Source organism: Pholcus phalangioides, unplaced genomic scaffold (assembly GCF_987345545.1).
Source record: "Pholcus phalangioides strain wild (caught in Gottingen) unplaced genomic scaffold, Ppha-v1.0 ptg000015l_1, whole genome shotgun sequence".
Lineage (NCBI taxonomy): Eukaryota > Metazoa > Arthropoda > Arachnida > Araneae > Pholcidae > Pholcus > Pholcus phalangioides.
Window position 1 is genome coordinate 26155176 of NW_028301608.1, and position 14354 is coordinate 26169529.

At 35.7% G+C, this 14354-nt stretch overlaps 1 protein-coding gene across 2 annotated transcripts in view; it reads left to right on the forward strand.

Moving 5' to 3' along the window:
* LOC149075746 (lysosomal protective protein-like) overlaps positions 1–14354 on the forward strand; it is a 136495-nt gene that overhangs the window by 27589 nt on the left and 94552 nt on the right. Inside the window, exons 8-9 of one of the 2 annotated variants that reach the window (XM_089243255.1) lie at positions 2541–2706; positions 12952–13041. The exons of the other annotated variant lie outside the window; for it this stretch is intronic. Coding sequence (XP_089099381.1) covers positions 2541–2706; positions 12952–13041 — 256 coding nt within the window. The remainder of the gene's footprint in view (positions 1–2540; positions 2707–12951; positions 13042–14354) is intronic. 2 annotated transcript variants of the gene reach the window in all.

The window sequence follows — 14354 nt, forward strand, 5'->3', positions numbered from 1 at the left end:
CCTGTAAACACAATGACAGAAAGGACATTGGGTTTTATTCTCGTAGCTTAATCCTTTAAGCGGCAGTTAGAAATCACTAAACTTCTCCTCTAAATGCCTTATCTTTTTTAATGAAGTAGGCTTACTTCCGATTTTCAACAGGTGCAAACTAATGGGTTAGCTTTCGAAAGGGAAAAGCTTTCCATTGAGAAATCAATGTTACAAAATATCTGGGCTTGTCAATACTAAAATAAGAAGCTTTTATGGACGGAAATATCTGAACATTGCTACTTAAAGGGCTGAAATACATTTTTTGAAGGCGTGAATCCTAGATTGATCAGTTTTTTCATAGATGCAAATCCATTACATAAACTTTGTGTAATACATTTTGTAATTTTTAGTGTGCATCTGTGTAATAATTATTGACTTTTATAATTTTAAAAGTATCTTTTATTGTTATAATTTCATTCATTTTCAAATAAAGAACTGTTTCAGTTATTGTTGAATACTGTATTTTTTATTTTTTTCATCAGGGAACCCCCCTCCCTGTGATATGGCCACCTCTCTTTTATAGGCAATTTTTTTTTGCCCCACTGGTGTCTGCAGGAGGAGGGTTTACTGTAGTTAAAATTTTTTTGGTGTGCTTTAACTATGGTTTTTTGATTATTGTAAAATTCTCACCCTTATGGGTGTTTGGTTGAGGCATTTTTGGCTACTACTGAACCACACATACCTCGTCCATATTCCTCTGCGGAACTTGTAACGAAATGGTACATGTTGGAATGTGTGTGTACATGTAGTGAACCTGACGTGAAGTTTGTTTCTGTGTAATGCTTGTGCGTGTAGTGCTGGCTATCAATTTTTCTCACTATAAGTGAAGTGTAATGATTGACTAATTACATAGCTGCCAAGACTCCCAAATTTTTCGGGAATCTCCCGAATTTTAGCTTCAACGCTCGACCTCCCGAAAAGTTCTTAAATCTCCCGAATTTTTACGAAAATCACAAAAATCCCTAATTGTCCCTAAAAATTACCTACTTCATTAAAAAAAATCCCGCTTATGAAAACAATCCCTAAGGAATTTCTTGTGGGGCATGAAGCCCTTTTTTTCCCCTTTCGAAATGACGTCACACGTCATAAATAGGGAAATTCCCTTTTTAAGGAAGTTTTACAAACCCTCTGATGGTAACAAGAAAGTTGTTTCTCTTATCGTGCAGGGAAATGACTTAGCAGCCAATAGTCCTGGATAATAATTGAAGATTATGGTGATGCACATGTGGTCAAAATTTCTTTTGTTCAAGTTACGTACGTGCGATATAACAAAGCATGAATAATGATAAGCAAAAACATATTTAATCAATTTTAAAGATACTTATTCCGATGAATTTCCTTTCATCAAACGTTCCAGAAGAGGGCCGACTTTTCCTTTTTGTACAAGTTGTGTTACGGACATAAACATCGGGCATGGAAAGACTACCATCATCACTCGTGAAGTGAAAAAAAAACATCAAGCAAGTGTCACAAAAAGTCAGTGTTCTTCAAAAATTGACTGTGTTTTCCTTCATCTTCCGATGATTTTGGGGTCATTCGCTCAGAATGTTTGTTCACAGCATTTCTGATTGAACACAATATTTATTTTTACATCATTGAAGTTCTACATCATTGAAGTTTTGGCCTCCAATTTCACTTGTTTTTTGAGTAGGAATTTTATTCCCTACGCTTTAACTTTTATGTTTGGAAAATCCCTATTTTATTTGGAAAAATCCCTATTGTATTTATTAGGGAGTGGTTTAAGCATAAAATACGGGTTCGCGCGAAAATCTCCCGAATTTTCATTTTTAAAAGTTGGCAGCTATGTAATTATATCATAGGCAGTTTTTACTGTATGGTTAAAACAAACCAATTGGAGTTAAATATTTTTTTTTTGAAAATTTATGAAAAGAATATGCATATTTCTTTACTTTTGCCACTTGTCAGTATAGTGGTTAGGGACGATACAAGTATTCAAAAATTAGAGCAAACAGGCTTACGATGATACAATTATTCAAACATTACAATTCACTCAATTAGAAAAATTTATCACAAATGGAAGCACTACACACAACATGCATTACACAGAAACAAACTTCGTGTCAGGTTCACTACACATATACGCATTCCATCATGTACCAATTCATTAGAAATTCTGCAGAGGAATATGGACGAAGTACATGTGGGATTCAGTAGTCTAGTGGTTGCCTCTGACTGTGCAGGTCTGGGTTCGAATCCTGCTTGGGCATTGATGTCTACTTAAATTCCCTAGATGGATCATGCTGATCCCTTGAGAATATGTGAGGATCACATTATCATTTATTATTATACAGGCCTGCAGAAGAAATCTCAGTATCCTGAATTTTTTTTTCTTGCCAAAACATTATTAATAAAAGAGTTACAAATCGAAATTAAAAACGCAATGGCCATCACCTACAATCTTGTTATTTGCAACTGAAATGTGATTGATATGTTATAGTTTTGTGAGGTTTATTGCTGATCAAGTTATTCTATTTCTTAATTTTCTTCAGTATAATCGTACATAATACATATAAATGGCTGTATGACAATATGAAGGACCAAGTGATGCTGCTTATTAACGATGGTGGTCTCAAGGGTCTGATATACAATGGTGATGTTGATATGGGTTGTAACTTTCTTGGTAATGAATGGTTCGTTGAGGATTTAGGACTGAATGTAAGTAACTGTATGATTACGGTTGGTTGATAAGATTGTTGTTGTTTACCAATAGATATAGAAAGCTTGATTTTAATCAAGAATTAAAATCTTTTTTTTTTTTTTGCTTTTTGTAAAAATGAATGCAGCTTATGTTTTGTATACAGTTTGATGCACTGCCATTCTACGAGTTGATTTTAGATATTGTTACATTCCCGTTTAACTTTCGCTTACATTTAGTATTCTTGTACCGTTTTTCTTTTGTTAATATTATCTCAAACAACTTTCGCATACTGTCAAACATTAACCACTGTTATTGATTGTGTTTGATTCAAAAAGTTTTGGTTAATGCCAATAATTGTTTTGGTGAGGGGCTCATGCCATTAATTTCAATCCTTTTTCTTGATAATCAATGCAGACCTAATATGATCTTTAATTTAATTTTTATTAATTTTAATAATATAATTAATAATTAAATTAATTAATATTATATATATATATAATTTTTTTTTTTGCTTTTTTGCAAAAAGTAACTGAAGCTTATGTTATGTATCCAGTCTGATGCACTGCCATTCTATGAGTTGATTTTAGAATTTGTTATATTTTCATTTACCTTCCAATTACATTCGTCTCGTGACATTAATTTCACTGCATTTCCTTGATGATCAACATAGGCCTAGTTGATCACTAGTCTGTGATGACTTTTAATTTTAAAGGGCAAAATCAAAATGCTGAAAGGAAACAAACTTAAAACAATGAAACATTCATTTAGTTATATTACCCTTTGGGGATGCAAGGCTGGTTTTCTACTAGAAGCGACTTAAAGCAAGAAACAAGTTACGTACAATTTTCCGTATTTGCTAGACTAATCCCATTGCGCATAATGTATGAGAATGTTGTTGAGTGCAAACATCTTGAGGAAGTGACTTCCAGCAACAGCAGCAGACCACGACAAAATCCAAATTGAATTGGACTTTACACATCTTGCCTTATCTACACAGGCTCAATATAAGTTTTTTTTATGCAACTTGCTTCATATTTCTTTTTCTCCTTTCATCCCTATCTTTTTCCCCCCCCCCCTCCCATGGGAACATGGAAACTGAAATTTGATTATCGCTGTTTGTGGGTTATGATGGTAAGGGGTTTGATTAAATATTATTATTCATTTATTCACAGCACTAATCGCTTTCTCTAAATTTGTGTCAGATGCTTCCTTAAGTCTTAAGTATACACTTAAGGAATGGCCCTCTGGATCAGTTTCTCCAATGTTTTAGTTTTTCAATATTTCCTCGAGTTAATTATTAAAGAACACATGTCTATACGGAGTGCAATGATGAACTGAGAGAGTGTAAGGTCACTTTTTCAGTGGAGGATTTCGGATGCCCTGGACTTCTGACTCAATGTTGGTTGTTGTAGCCTGCATGTTGTTGCTCCTAGTGAACAGCTCAGAGTGTACTATTCTAAGAAATATGATATTGCCTACACGTTATGGCCCATTTTTGAAGGTCAAGACACTTTGCAAACTGGCCAGTGATTTTTCTACCATTTGACCAGTCTGTAGTTATGCCGGCGCGGTAGCCCCATGATAGGATACTTGCCTAAAGTGCCAAAGGATGTTTAGAAGTGTCGCAAGTTTGATACCAGGTTCATCCTTGTCAGAAGCTCTCTTGAAACATGGGTATAACAGAGACAGTGTCATGACTGCAGAAAAATATTGCTACCGTGGGAAGTTCCACACTGAGGGGTTATCCACTCTCTCAGTGAGAATGAAAAAAAAAAGCTGCTGTTCAGAATTGCCAATAAACTGTAAGTCCCGATCTAATTAGCCAACCTGCATAGAAAATGGCTGTAGTGTTACAAAAACTAGATCAAAGTTAAATCTGCAGTTATGATATACAAGATGCCCTGTAAGTCGTATAATGCAGCCTTTATCTCATCAACTCTTGGTCATACACGTATGGTACTTATTTGAAAAATGCTCATAACAGGTTCAAAAATCCAACCTGTTTTGAAAGTGAAAATACAGTATGGCAATAAATAAATAAAAAAATCCGCATTTTTGTATACAGACACCCTGTCCTACAACTTCCAGTTGAAAAGTTGTTGCCCTGTCTCTTCGGAGTCCAACAAACAAATTTCATGTTTCTATGTATAATACTTTTGAGCCTTTTCAATTCAATTATCTCTCTGACAAGTTGGGAAAAAACGAGAAAAACTAATGAAGAATGCTTCTTTCCTTCATTTATGCAATTCTTTCCCAACTCTTCTTCAATTTTCGATTTCAAACATCTTGGCAAACATTGCACTTAAGAACAGGAAAATTTTTTGTTGGTTTCAGGAGAGACAGGACAATAACTTTCTAATTGGGTTTTTAATTTTTTATTTTGTGAGACGCTGTACTTTTACTCTCACAACTGGTAAAGGGTGATTTCTGAACACATTTTGTGAGCATTTTTATATTGGAACTTTACCTTTGCCGTGAACAGTTGATGAGATGAAGGCTGCATTAGGACTTACAGCACACCCTGTATATACAGTATACAAGAATGCATATTGAAGTCCCTTTCATTTTCATACCAATGACTTCATACTCTTTCGATTTAAATAAGGATTTAAATGATGTGGGGAAATTCAACTGTGCCATTTATTTTAATTATAAATGTTTTCAGACATTAAAAGAACTGGATCCACATTTATTGTGGTTTCCCATTAACTGTTAACACTTGATAGATGGCTAAGCTTTGCATGGCCCTGCGTGATCATTTTGCTTCTATATCTCAAGTAGCCCGAGTGGTGTGGTGGTACGATGCTCGTCTACCACCATGAATGTTGCTGTCACAGCCCCGGGTTCGAACCCGAGGAAGATATAGATAAGATATTTTCCCTAACGAATTCGAGGTGACTACCGATAGTATGGCCAGAGTTGGTGTTTCGTGAAAATAAAATATATCTCCAGTAACAATAAACCAAAAGACTAATTTCTTGGCTTTTTCAGAATTATTTTGTGCATCAAAGCTTTTATTCATTACAGTGAAACTTTTGTTTTCAAGCATATAACATATGCTTTTGTACAAGCCAAGTTTTATTAATTTGAAAATTTGTTTCTATACTGGGAAGGGAAGCGTTGGTATATATATGTATGAGTTTTTGGGGGGGGGGGTAAATTCAACCAGAGTTTTACCAATGATTCCCCTCACTTCAGGGGCACACAAATTTCTGCTTCTGCCTACAAAGTGGGTTCCACCTGACCCCTGAAAACAAAACCATTTTTGCAGCATCATGTGATGCCCACGTCAAACAATGTTCTGACATTTCCCTACGAAGTGAACAAAATTGATAGTAATTACTATGCAAGATAATATAGCCCTTCCTTCTCCCCGCCCCATGCACCTTCGTCTCAAGGTTCCATTGCAAAATTTATTTGTTTTGATGTGTAAGATTATTTCTAGAAGTTTGGTAGTGTAGCTCCAGATCACCCTGTATAGAGACGGCATTGAACTGCTAGGCATATTGGGCATTGGTTGCAGAATAGTGCTCTGTGAGAACAGTGTTAGTGCAGGAAACTGTTCCAGATCATTTCAAAAAGTAATTAATATATTGATAATTGTGATCAGAAAATATATAGTAGAATCATTGTTTTACAAACATTCGTTGTTGATCTCATTGTCTATATTTTTGAAAGGCATTCAAATTTTTTATTTTGCATTTTACTTGCTGCTAGTTTGCACTTTTGTAAACTGAGAAAATGTTCATTCTATTGCTATTTAATCTTTTTATCGGTTTGCCCATACCCTGTACAGGCATCAATATTTTCTTCGTTTCTTTTTGATTTGCCCATATTTTTGATTCTCGTAAATACAATACAATACAAATACAACGCCACAACAGGCAAATTGCCCAACGAGGTGGCTGACTTAAGAACATCATGGATCCCCGAGCCATTTTTTGGAGGCCCTACCTACTACTGCTACACCACACATGCACCCCGCCCACACCCCCCCCTCGGAACCCCCAATGAATCGGTACATGCGGGAATGTGCGTGTACGTGTAGTGAAACCTGACGTGAAGTTTTTTGTTTCTCTGTAATGCTTGTTATGTGTAGTACTGCCATCTGCCACCAGTTTTTCTAACTATGGGTGAAGTGTTATGATTGAATGATTTATCGTTGTAGGACTGTTGCTCTCTGTGGCGAGACTTTTTAACGGGAGATCGGCTCGCATTTGCACCTTGAAGTTGGGAACCACAGAAAACCAACTTCGGCCGACCAAGAGACTATTTAGTATAGATATTTTTCTACAGATGGTGGAAGTTGTCCATGTCACTGAAATGCTCTTCATATGGGTTTTTCTCAAAATATATATGCAGCGGCAAGACTTTTGAATGAAAAGCATTTTTCTCTACGGAGGCAGGAATTTTTGTTTTAGTGCATAGTTTCCCAAACTTTTTGTCTCATCAGCCCTCAGTTAAAGTGATCCCATAGGATCCTATGTTATACCTGTAGCTTCGATTGCCCCCGTGGCCTATTCCATCTCCCACTAGGGGGCTATATTGCCACTTTTGAAAACACTGTTCTAGTATATGCAGCGCTTGTAAATTGAAACTTTTGTAATATATTTTGGAAATAATGAATGAAGTGAACAACGGAAATACGTTCTTGTTTTTTTTTTTCTAGCAAGCACAACTCAGGTCTATCGCCATGGGCAATTTACTACCTAGTGAGTTGTGCCGGAAGTGTAAGTATGTGTACCTAACAGTCTGAGTGCGTATCTAAATGTGACGGTCGAGCAAAACACAAAAAAAAAACTACTTAATATCGCTATAGTTTGATTTTTCCTGACCGGTCAACTTTATTTGAAAGAGTTGCTCACTGCACCAATGTTCTAGTTGAAGTTGTTTCACGATACCAATTATGTTGTGGCGCAAAATATTGTTGTGTACTATATAAGTTGACAGTACTCCAAGAAAGAAAATTTTTGACCTGGTGATCATATTAGTTGGAAGTACAATTTTGCGTTGTTACCACGGCCGCAATAACCCTTTGTGTGTCGGTGAGTAATTCTCCTGAAATAATTATGAAATACAGCACTACAACTCTAACAATTAAGTCACAAAGAACGAAAAGAATAATATGTCAACACACAGAGGTCTAAATGCACATTAGGTTCTTTAATTCTTAATTCATATAACCAAAAACAAAATACCAAAACAAAACAATGATGCTGAAGTACCTTACTTTACTTATCGAAAAATTAAAAATTATTTGGGTGCAAAACAAAAAAAACTAAATATCGCTGCAGTTTGGTTTTTGCCCAACCACTCAACAAAATTTGAAAGAGAAAATTTACTCACTATCTCCCATATTAAGGTCACTTCATTCTTGATAACCAGATTTCGATGAACAGTTCCCTTTAACTTGAACACTCAGTACGGACAGTTAATTTTCTCATAAGTCATCCTTTGACGGGCGAATCTGCTTGGCCACTTGAACGATTAATGTCCTCTGTATCTGCTGAAGCGACGGTCCGTGCACATACTTTACGATGTCGGAGCACCAAAGTTCTCCATCTGTACTACCACTCGGGGTAGCATGGTCGAATTACCATCCTTAGACTGGACTGCAAGAGTCTGCTGCTGGGCTTCATCTTATATGACTACTTGTTGCTCCTGGGTTCCTTGCATTTAGTACGAAGGTGTAACAGCCGGTGAACCTTCCTCCTGGATCAGTTGGGAGCAACTGATATGACGAGACGATGCTTCATACTGGTTTTTTTTTTTATACCTGTTTTTCTTGAGCTTACATTTTCAAGTAAAATGTTACGTCTTTTTGGCAGTTCCAAATTAAATAGGGGTTTGAGTGACTTGACTTGGGTTTCGGGGGATCTTAAAGTTACGGGGGGGGGGGAATTTTTCAACGGCGGGACCGCTCTTTCTCACGCAACTGGTCCCGATGAACTGCACGCCTCCAAAGTTTTTCAGTGATAATATGTAAATTGAGTGATGGGCGGGGCTTGAGAAAACGCACCCTCTAATTCGTCGCGCAAACTGCATCATCCAAAATTTTATCCAATTGTATCACGAGGCGCGAACACAAACATGAAACCAAAAGAAAAACATCTCTCAATACGGGGTCGATTTAAGAAAATGAACGGCTTTCAGCAAAGTTTATAATGACAACAATAATTTTCAATATAAGATTTCCGGATTAAATGCACAAATATTCATCAAAATCAAAAAACATTAACATCATTGTGTGGGGGGAAAAAATTAGCTTTCCAACGATATGCGACATCATATATAAATATTCTTGTTTCGCGACATGCCAAAAAATTTAAATCCAAGACAAAGGAAATTCTTAGAAAAATTCAACACTTTCTCGATGACAGAGAATAATTTCAAGCATATATAACATTATCTCAAAAGGTTTCTCTCCCTCACATTATTTTACAACACAAGTTTTTTTTTTTTCAAAGCATCAGAAACAGTGGAGAGGAAAAGGGGAAAAAAAAAATTAAATTTTAAAATTGAAATACTCACACGGTCTCAAAATTATTTAACTCTTGGTTAACAAAAATGTTTGTTTCCCTTATTTAAAAAAAAAAACATCATCTCAGAATATGCAAAAGGCGAAAAATCGGCTTTTCAAGTATAAAAAAAAATATACAACAGATTACAAACAGTGAGAGAGAAAGAAAAAGAAAAGGAATCTTATCTTCCTTTTACACATACGGAACGCGTTCATGTGGGAACAAGAAAACTGACCCATCAAGATGGCGATAATATCTTTGATTATCAGTGGATCATTAGGTGTGTCTCTCTCACAAAAGAAAGAATATATTTTTCAAAAGAACACACATTTTCTCGTTCAATTTAACTCGGAATTTCCCAAAATTTTACAGGAAGACTCAGAAAAATTCAAGGAATTTGTTATTGAGTTCAAAAGATTGAGATGTCAAAGCAAAGCATTCAATAATTTGGATTTTCCGATAAACACATACAGTGTGATGCATAAAGAGTGTGTGTCCACTCTATACAAACGATCAGTGGTTCAGATCTCGGGTATTTTATGAATATCAGACGGAATGATAACACAAGAGGGAAGGAACTAGACAACCACGAGATTCAACTCAGCCTTCCACATTAAAATAAAGACAGAAGCTCAAATATTTTCCACGCGACAAACACAATTACATTTACATTTAGCAAATTTCACTTATTCGACATGACAATTCTGGGTTGAAAGTATGTCAGGCTTCTTTGTCAAAGGGGGGGGGGGAGTGTCCTACTTTTCCCACCGTGACATATCTAGTGTTGTGTATGATTTTTGGTGCTGTCATCTATACCTCAGAAGTGAAGTGAGTGAAGTGTAATGACAGAATATTTATACTGTTTGTAGGACTGTTGCTCTCTGTGGCGAGACTCTTTAACGGGGAGATCAGCTCGCATTTGCGCCTTGAAGTAGGGAACCACAGAAAACCAACTTCAGCCGACCACCACTGTGGTGACGGTAGGGTTCAAGCTCCGCGGTGCGAGTCCGTCACTATGACCACTCGACCACCACAGCGGCTACGTTCTTGTTAGATGATGAACTGAATTCTGTGATACAGATATAGAACTGTCTTCTAATTATTTGGATTCTTCAGATGACTCGTGTAATGTGTTTGGCTCTGATGAAGATTTGAAATCGGTCAGTATTTTCACCAAGGTTTATGTGAAAAATCCACCTCCTCAGTGTCCTCGGTTCAATTTCACTGGTATTTCGTCTGTGCACATGCAAGTTCACATGTAAAGTCTCTGACAGAAGTTTTGTAAAATCTCTAAAACATTCCTCATTACATAGTGTATTTTTCAAAAAGCAAACATTTAGGAGTTTTTGTGCTCCAAAGTAATAAAATAAAAATTGTGTGAAAGTACCCATGCTGTCGGAGAATCAGCATGGGTTCAGGAAGGGGAAGTCATGTGTAACTAACCTTCTTTACTTCTATGATCACGTGACTAAGGCTTTGGGTAAGAGCAAAAATGTAGATGTTGTTTACCTTGATTTCCAGAAGGCATTCGATCGGGGCCAACATGGTAAACTCTTGAAGCGTTTACACAAGATTGGAATTGTGGGCAACTTGCTGAATTGGATAGAATCGTGGTTAAGAGATAGGTCGCAACGAGTTATGGTGAACGAGGAATTCTCTGGTTGGACAGGCATCACAAGTGGAGTTCCTCAAGGAAGTGTCCTTGGCCCCATACTTTTTTCACTTTTTATCGATAAACTCGATCAGGGTATCGATGGGATTACTAGCAAATTCGCAGATGATGTGAAGCTAATGGGGGTAATCGGGAATCAAAGCAGCATGGGCAAATGAATGGAGCATGACGTTTAGCATTGATAAATGCATGGTCACTCACTTTGGTTCGAACAACCCACGGTTTTCTTACGAATTGAATGGTGTGACTATCCCGGATGCAACTAGGGTCACCGATTTGGGAATTCTCATTGACGAGCGGCTTAGGTTTTCTGAACATTGTTCAGCAGTGGTCAAAAAAGTAAATAGAATGCTTGGTCTCATTTTCAAAAAGGTCTCTTCGTGTTCTCCTAAAGTCATTCTTCTGCTTTTTCAAGGCTTAGTTCGTCCTGGACTGGAGTATGCTGTAAGGTTTTGGAGACCATACCTACAGAGGGACATAGACTTGGTTGAAGGGGTGCAGAGAAGAGCTACGCGTGTCCTTATTGGCAAACGGGGCTTGAGCTATGAAGAGAGACTTCATTTTTTGAATATGTTTACATTGGATGAACGCAGGTGTCGAGGAAACATGATTGAAGTGTTCAAAAATTTCAATGGGATGGATAGGATGGACCATGAACTTTTATTACACCGCCAATCAACTGCTTTTACAAAGGGACACCAGTATCGATTGGTGAGGGACAATGCAAGGTTATGATGTCGCAGGGAATTTTTTTCTCTAATAAGGTTGTTAATAAATGGAATAGCTTACCCGCGGAGGTAGTAAATTGTAACACAATTGACACGTTTAAAAAGAAATGCGATAAACATGTTTGGGTAAATGAAGAAGCTATCCATACTTAGAATAAGACAACCTTAAGTATTCTTTATGGGCATTGCATAATATTTTATCACGTGTATATATTGTTTATAGTTTTTATTAATTGCATTTTTAATTGGGTTGCTGTATTTTTGAAATATATGACATCCATATTTTTATGGGCATCTTTTTTTCATCCACCTCGTTGGGCATTTTGCCTGTTGTGGCGTTGTATTTGTATTAAAAAAATTAAAAATAAATTCTCACATTTTGTTATTCTATTTAGTATAGTGTAATTATGTCCAGTGAAAAAATATGACTTTTTTGTGAAAATTTCTGGTAAAAAAATTCACCAGCCAAAGTGTTAAGAGAATGCTTTGTAATAAAGTTGAATGATTAGCACACAAATACAAAAGTTTTTAATATAAATTATACCTATTACTGTATAACAATGAACATGGAAATGAGAAAAATTCAGAATATTCATGTCTGCCTCATACCAGTTGGTATTTGTTTGTAGTCATATTCTCAAAGTTTCACATAACAACAGAAGTAAATTACGATTTTGTGTGCACCTGCTTATAAAACAGAAACCTGCCGTTAGCAGAAAATATTTAATTGGTTTTTGATCTATGGTATGAAGGTTTCACTGTAGAGTGACACTTTGGCTAACAAAGATAATTCATTCCAGTATCAAGTTTGTTAGACAAAACATGATTTCTAATAGGTTTCTATGAAAAATCATTTTATTAGTTCCAAGTACTGCTAAAAATTTAAAAGCTTTTTAAAACACCAAGGAGGTAAAAAAAAAAACCCTCAAAAATTGACAAAAGGCTGAACAGCTTTGCAATTAAATGAATTAGAATCACAAGCAAATAAAGTACTGAAGATTTTTTTTTTTTACAATATGTTCAAAACTAACTAAAGCTGGTGATGACATGACACAATGGGGTTTGTAGGTGTCTCCATCCATTTGGGAAACACATGTCTGATACATGCAGATAAGATCTTACAAAGTCCAGACTGTTCAGTTTGATGCTAAGAATCTCGCACTGAAACAATTCATGCTCTATCAATGAAAGTGATTGCCAGTTGAATCTTTATTTGTTAACTAAAGCACAGAAAAATCATGGAAAAAATCTTGGTTAGCTGGAAAATTCATAAGCAAGGGGTTCATTAGTAAAAGTATCGATGTATATTGATTTTTTTTTTAAATTTTGTTTTACTTCTAGGCTTCCACAGATTATAGACCATGGAGACTTGATGGGCAAATAGTTGGCTTTTCCAAAAGATTTGGAAATCTTACATTGGTGACTATAAAGGTTTGTTTCTCTTAGATGTTTTTCTCTCAATTGGTTTTATAATTTGTTTTCTGATTCTTTATTTCTATGTACCTATCATTTTTATTTTCGATTTTTTAACTTTTTTCTGTTCACATATTGATAATTTCTTTTTGAACCATTCAATAATGCTTTCATGAACATTTTCATTTGTAAATGATATTTTAGAGAAGATATGCTGCTGTGGCAGGGAACAGTGTCCAAAAATAGTTCCAATTATTTTAACTCGCTTCTCATACTTCTGTAGACATTGAAAACCAGTCCGTATAGTAATGAGATGACCCTCTTCTGTTAACACTCTGATGGTCGCGCTGGATCCAAGAGATCCATGCTTGAATTTTCTTATGATTGCTCCATAGTTTAGGTATGGTGGAGTCCCTACAAGTTCCATATTAATAGTTGGTGGAGGTTTTTTTTGTACTTCATGTATTCTATCACCTTTTCCTGATGGATACGATATGCACTTCTCTTATATGATCGATTTTTGATAGTGGATCTCGTAGACATGATGCCATAATTGATAATATTCCAGAAACGCCATTATTGGAATGTTAAGGTATCTGACTAGCTTTCTTAGCACTTTTCTATGGAATAGTACTGAACATTTTATTGATAGAAAGTGTCTCAAAATGGTGAAAATGGTAATTTTGCATCTGTATCTCACTTTCTATGAAAAAGTCATCTTTATATCAAATTTTAAGCAAAATTTGTGTAATACAGTAAAACCTTGATATAATAATACTCGGCAGACCAAGAAAACATATTTTTATAGAGGAATTACCGTTACATTGAGAAGCACCATTACCATCATGTGCCATCAAATTTATGTTATAGTTGTCGTCATTTATAAATTGGCATCGTTAGTACCATCAGAAAGTGTGCTTTTATGCATTTATTCACCTTGAAAAATTGTAATTGATGCATTGATTAATAAAATGCAGTTGTATGCATTGCCCCTGTGAAGTTGTTTATTGCATTTCACTTTTGTGTCGTACACAGAAAGTAGCGACAGCAATAACTGCTTTTAGGGCTTTTGTTGATCCTGCGGAGTCAATTTACCAATATTCTTTTTTAAAACACTAAGTGAATTTATCGATATCTTTCGAAAGAGTGAAGGAAAAGACAAGTGTTGAAGCTAAAATTAAACTCAAATTGAAAAAATATTACTGTAGCATTTTTTCAAAATCTTAAAATATTGTTATAAAGGGATTTATCGTTATATCCAGTATCTGACATTAATGTCGCTCTCCACTTGTTAATAAAAAATTAACATCTCAATTAATAAATATCTTCAC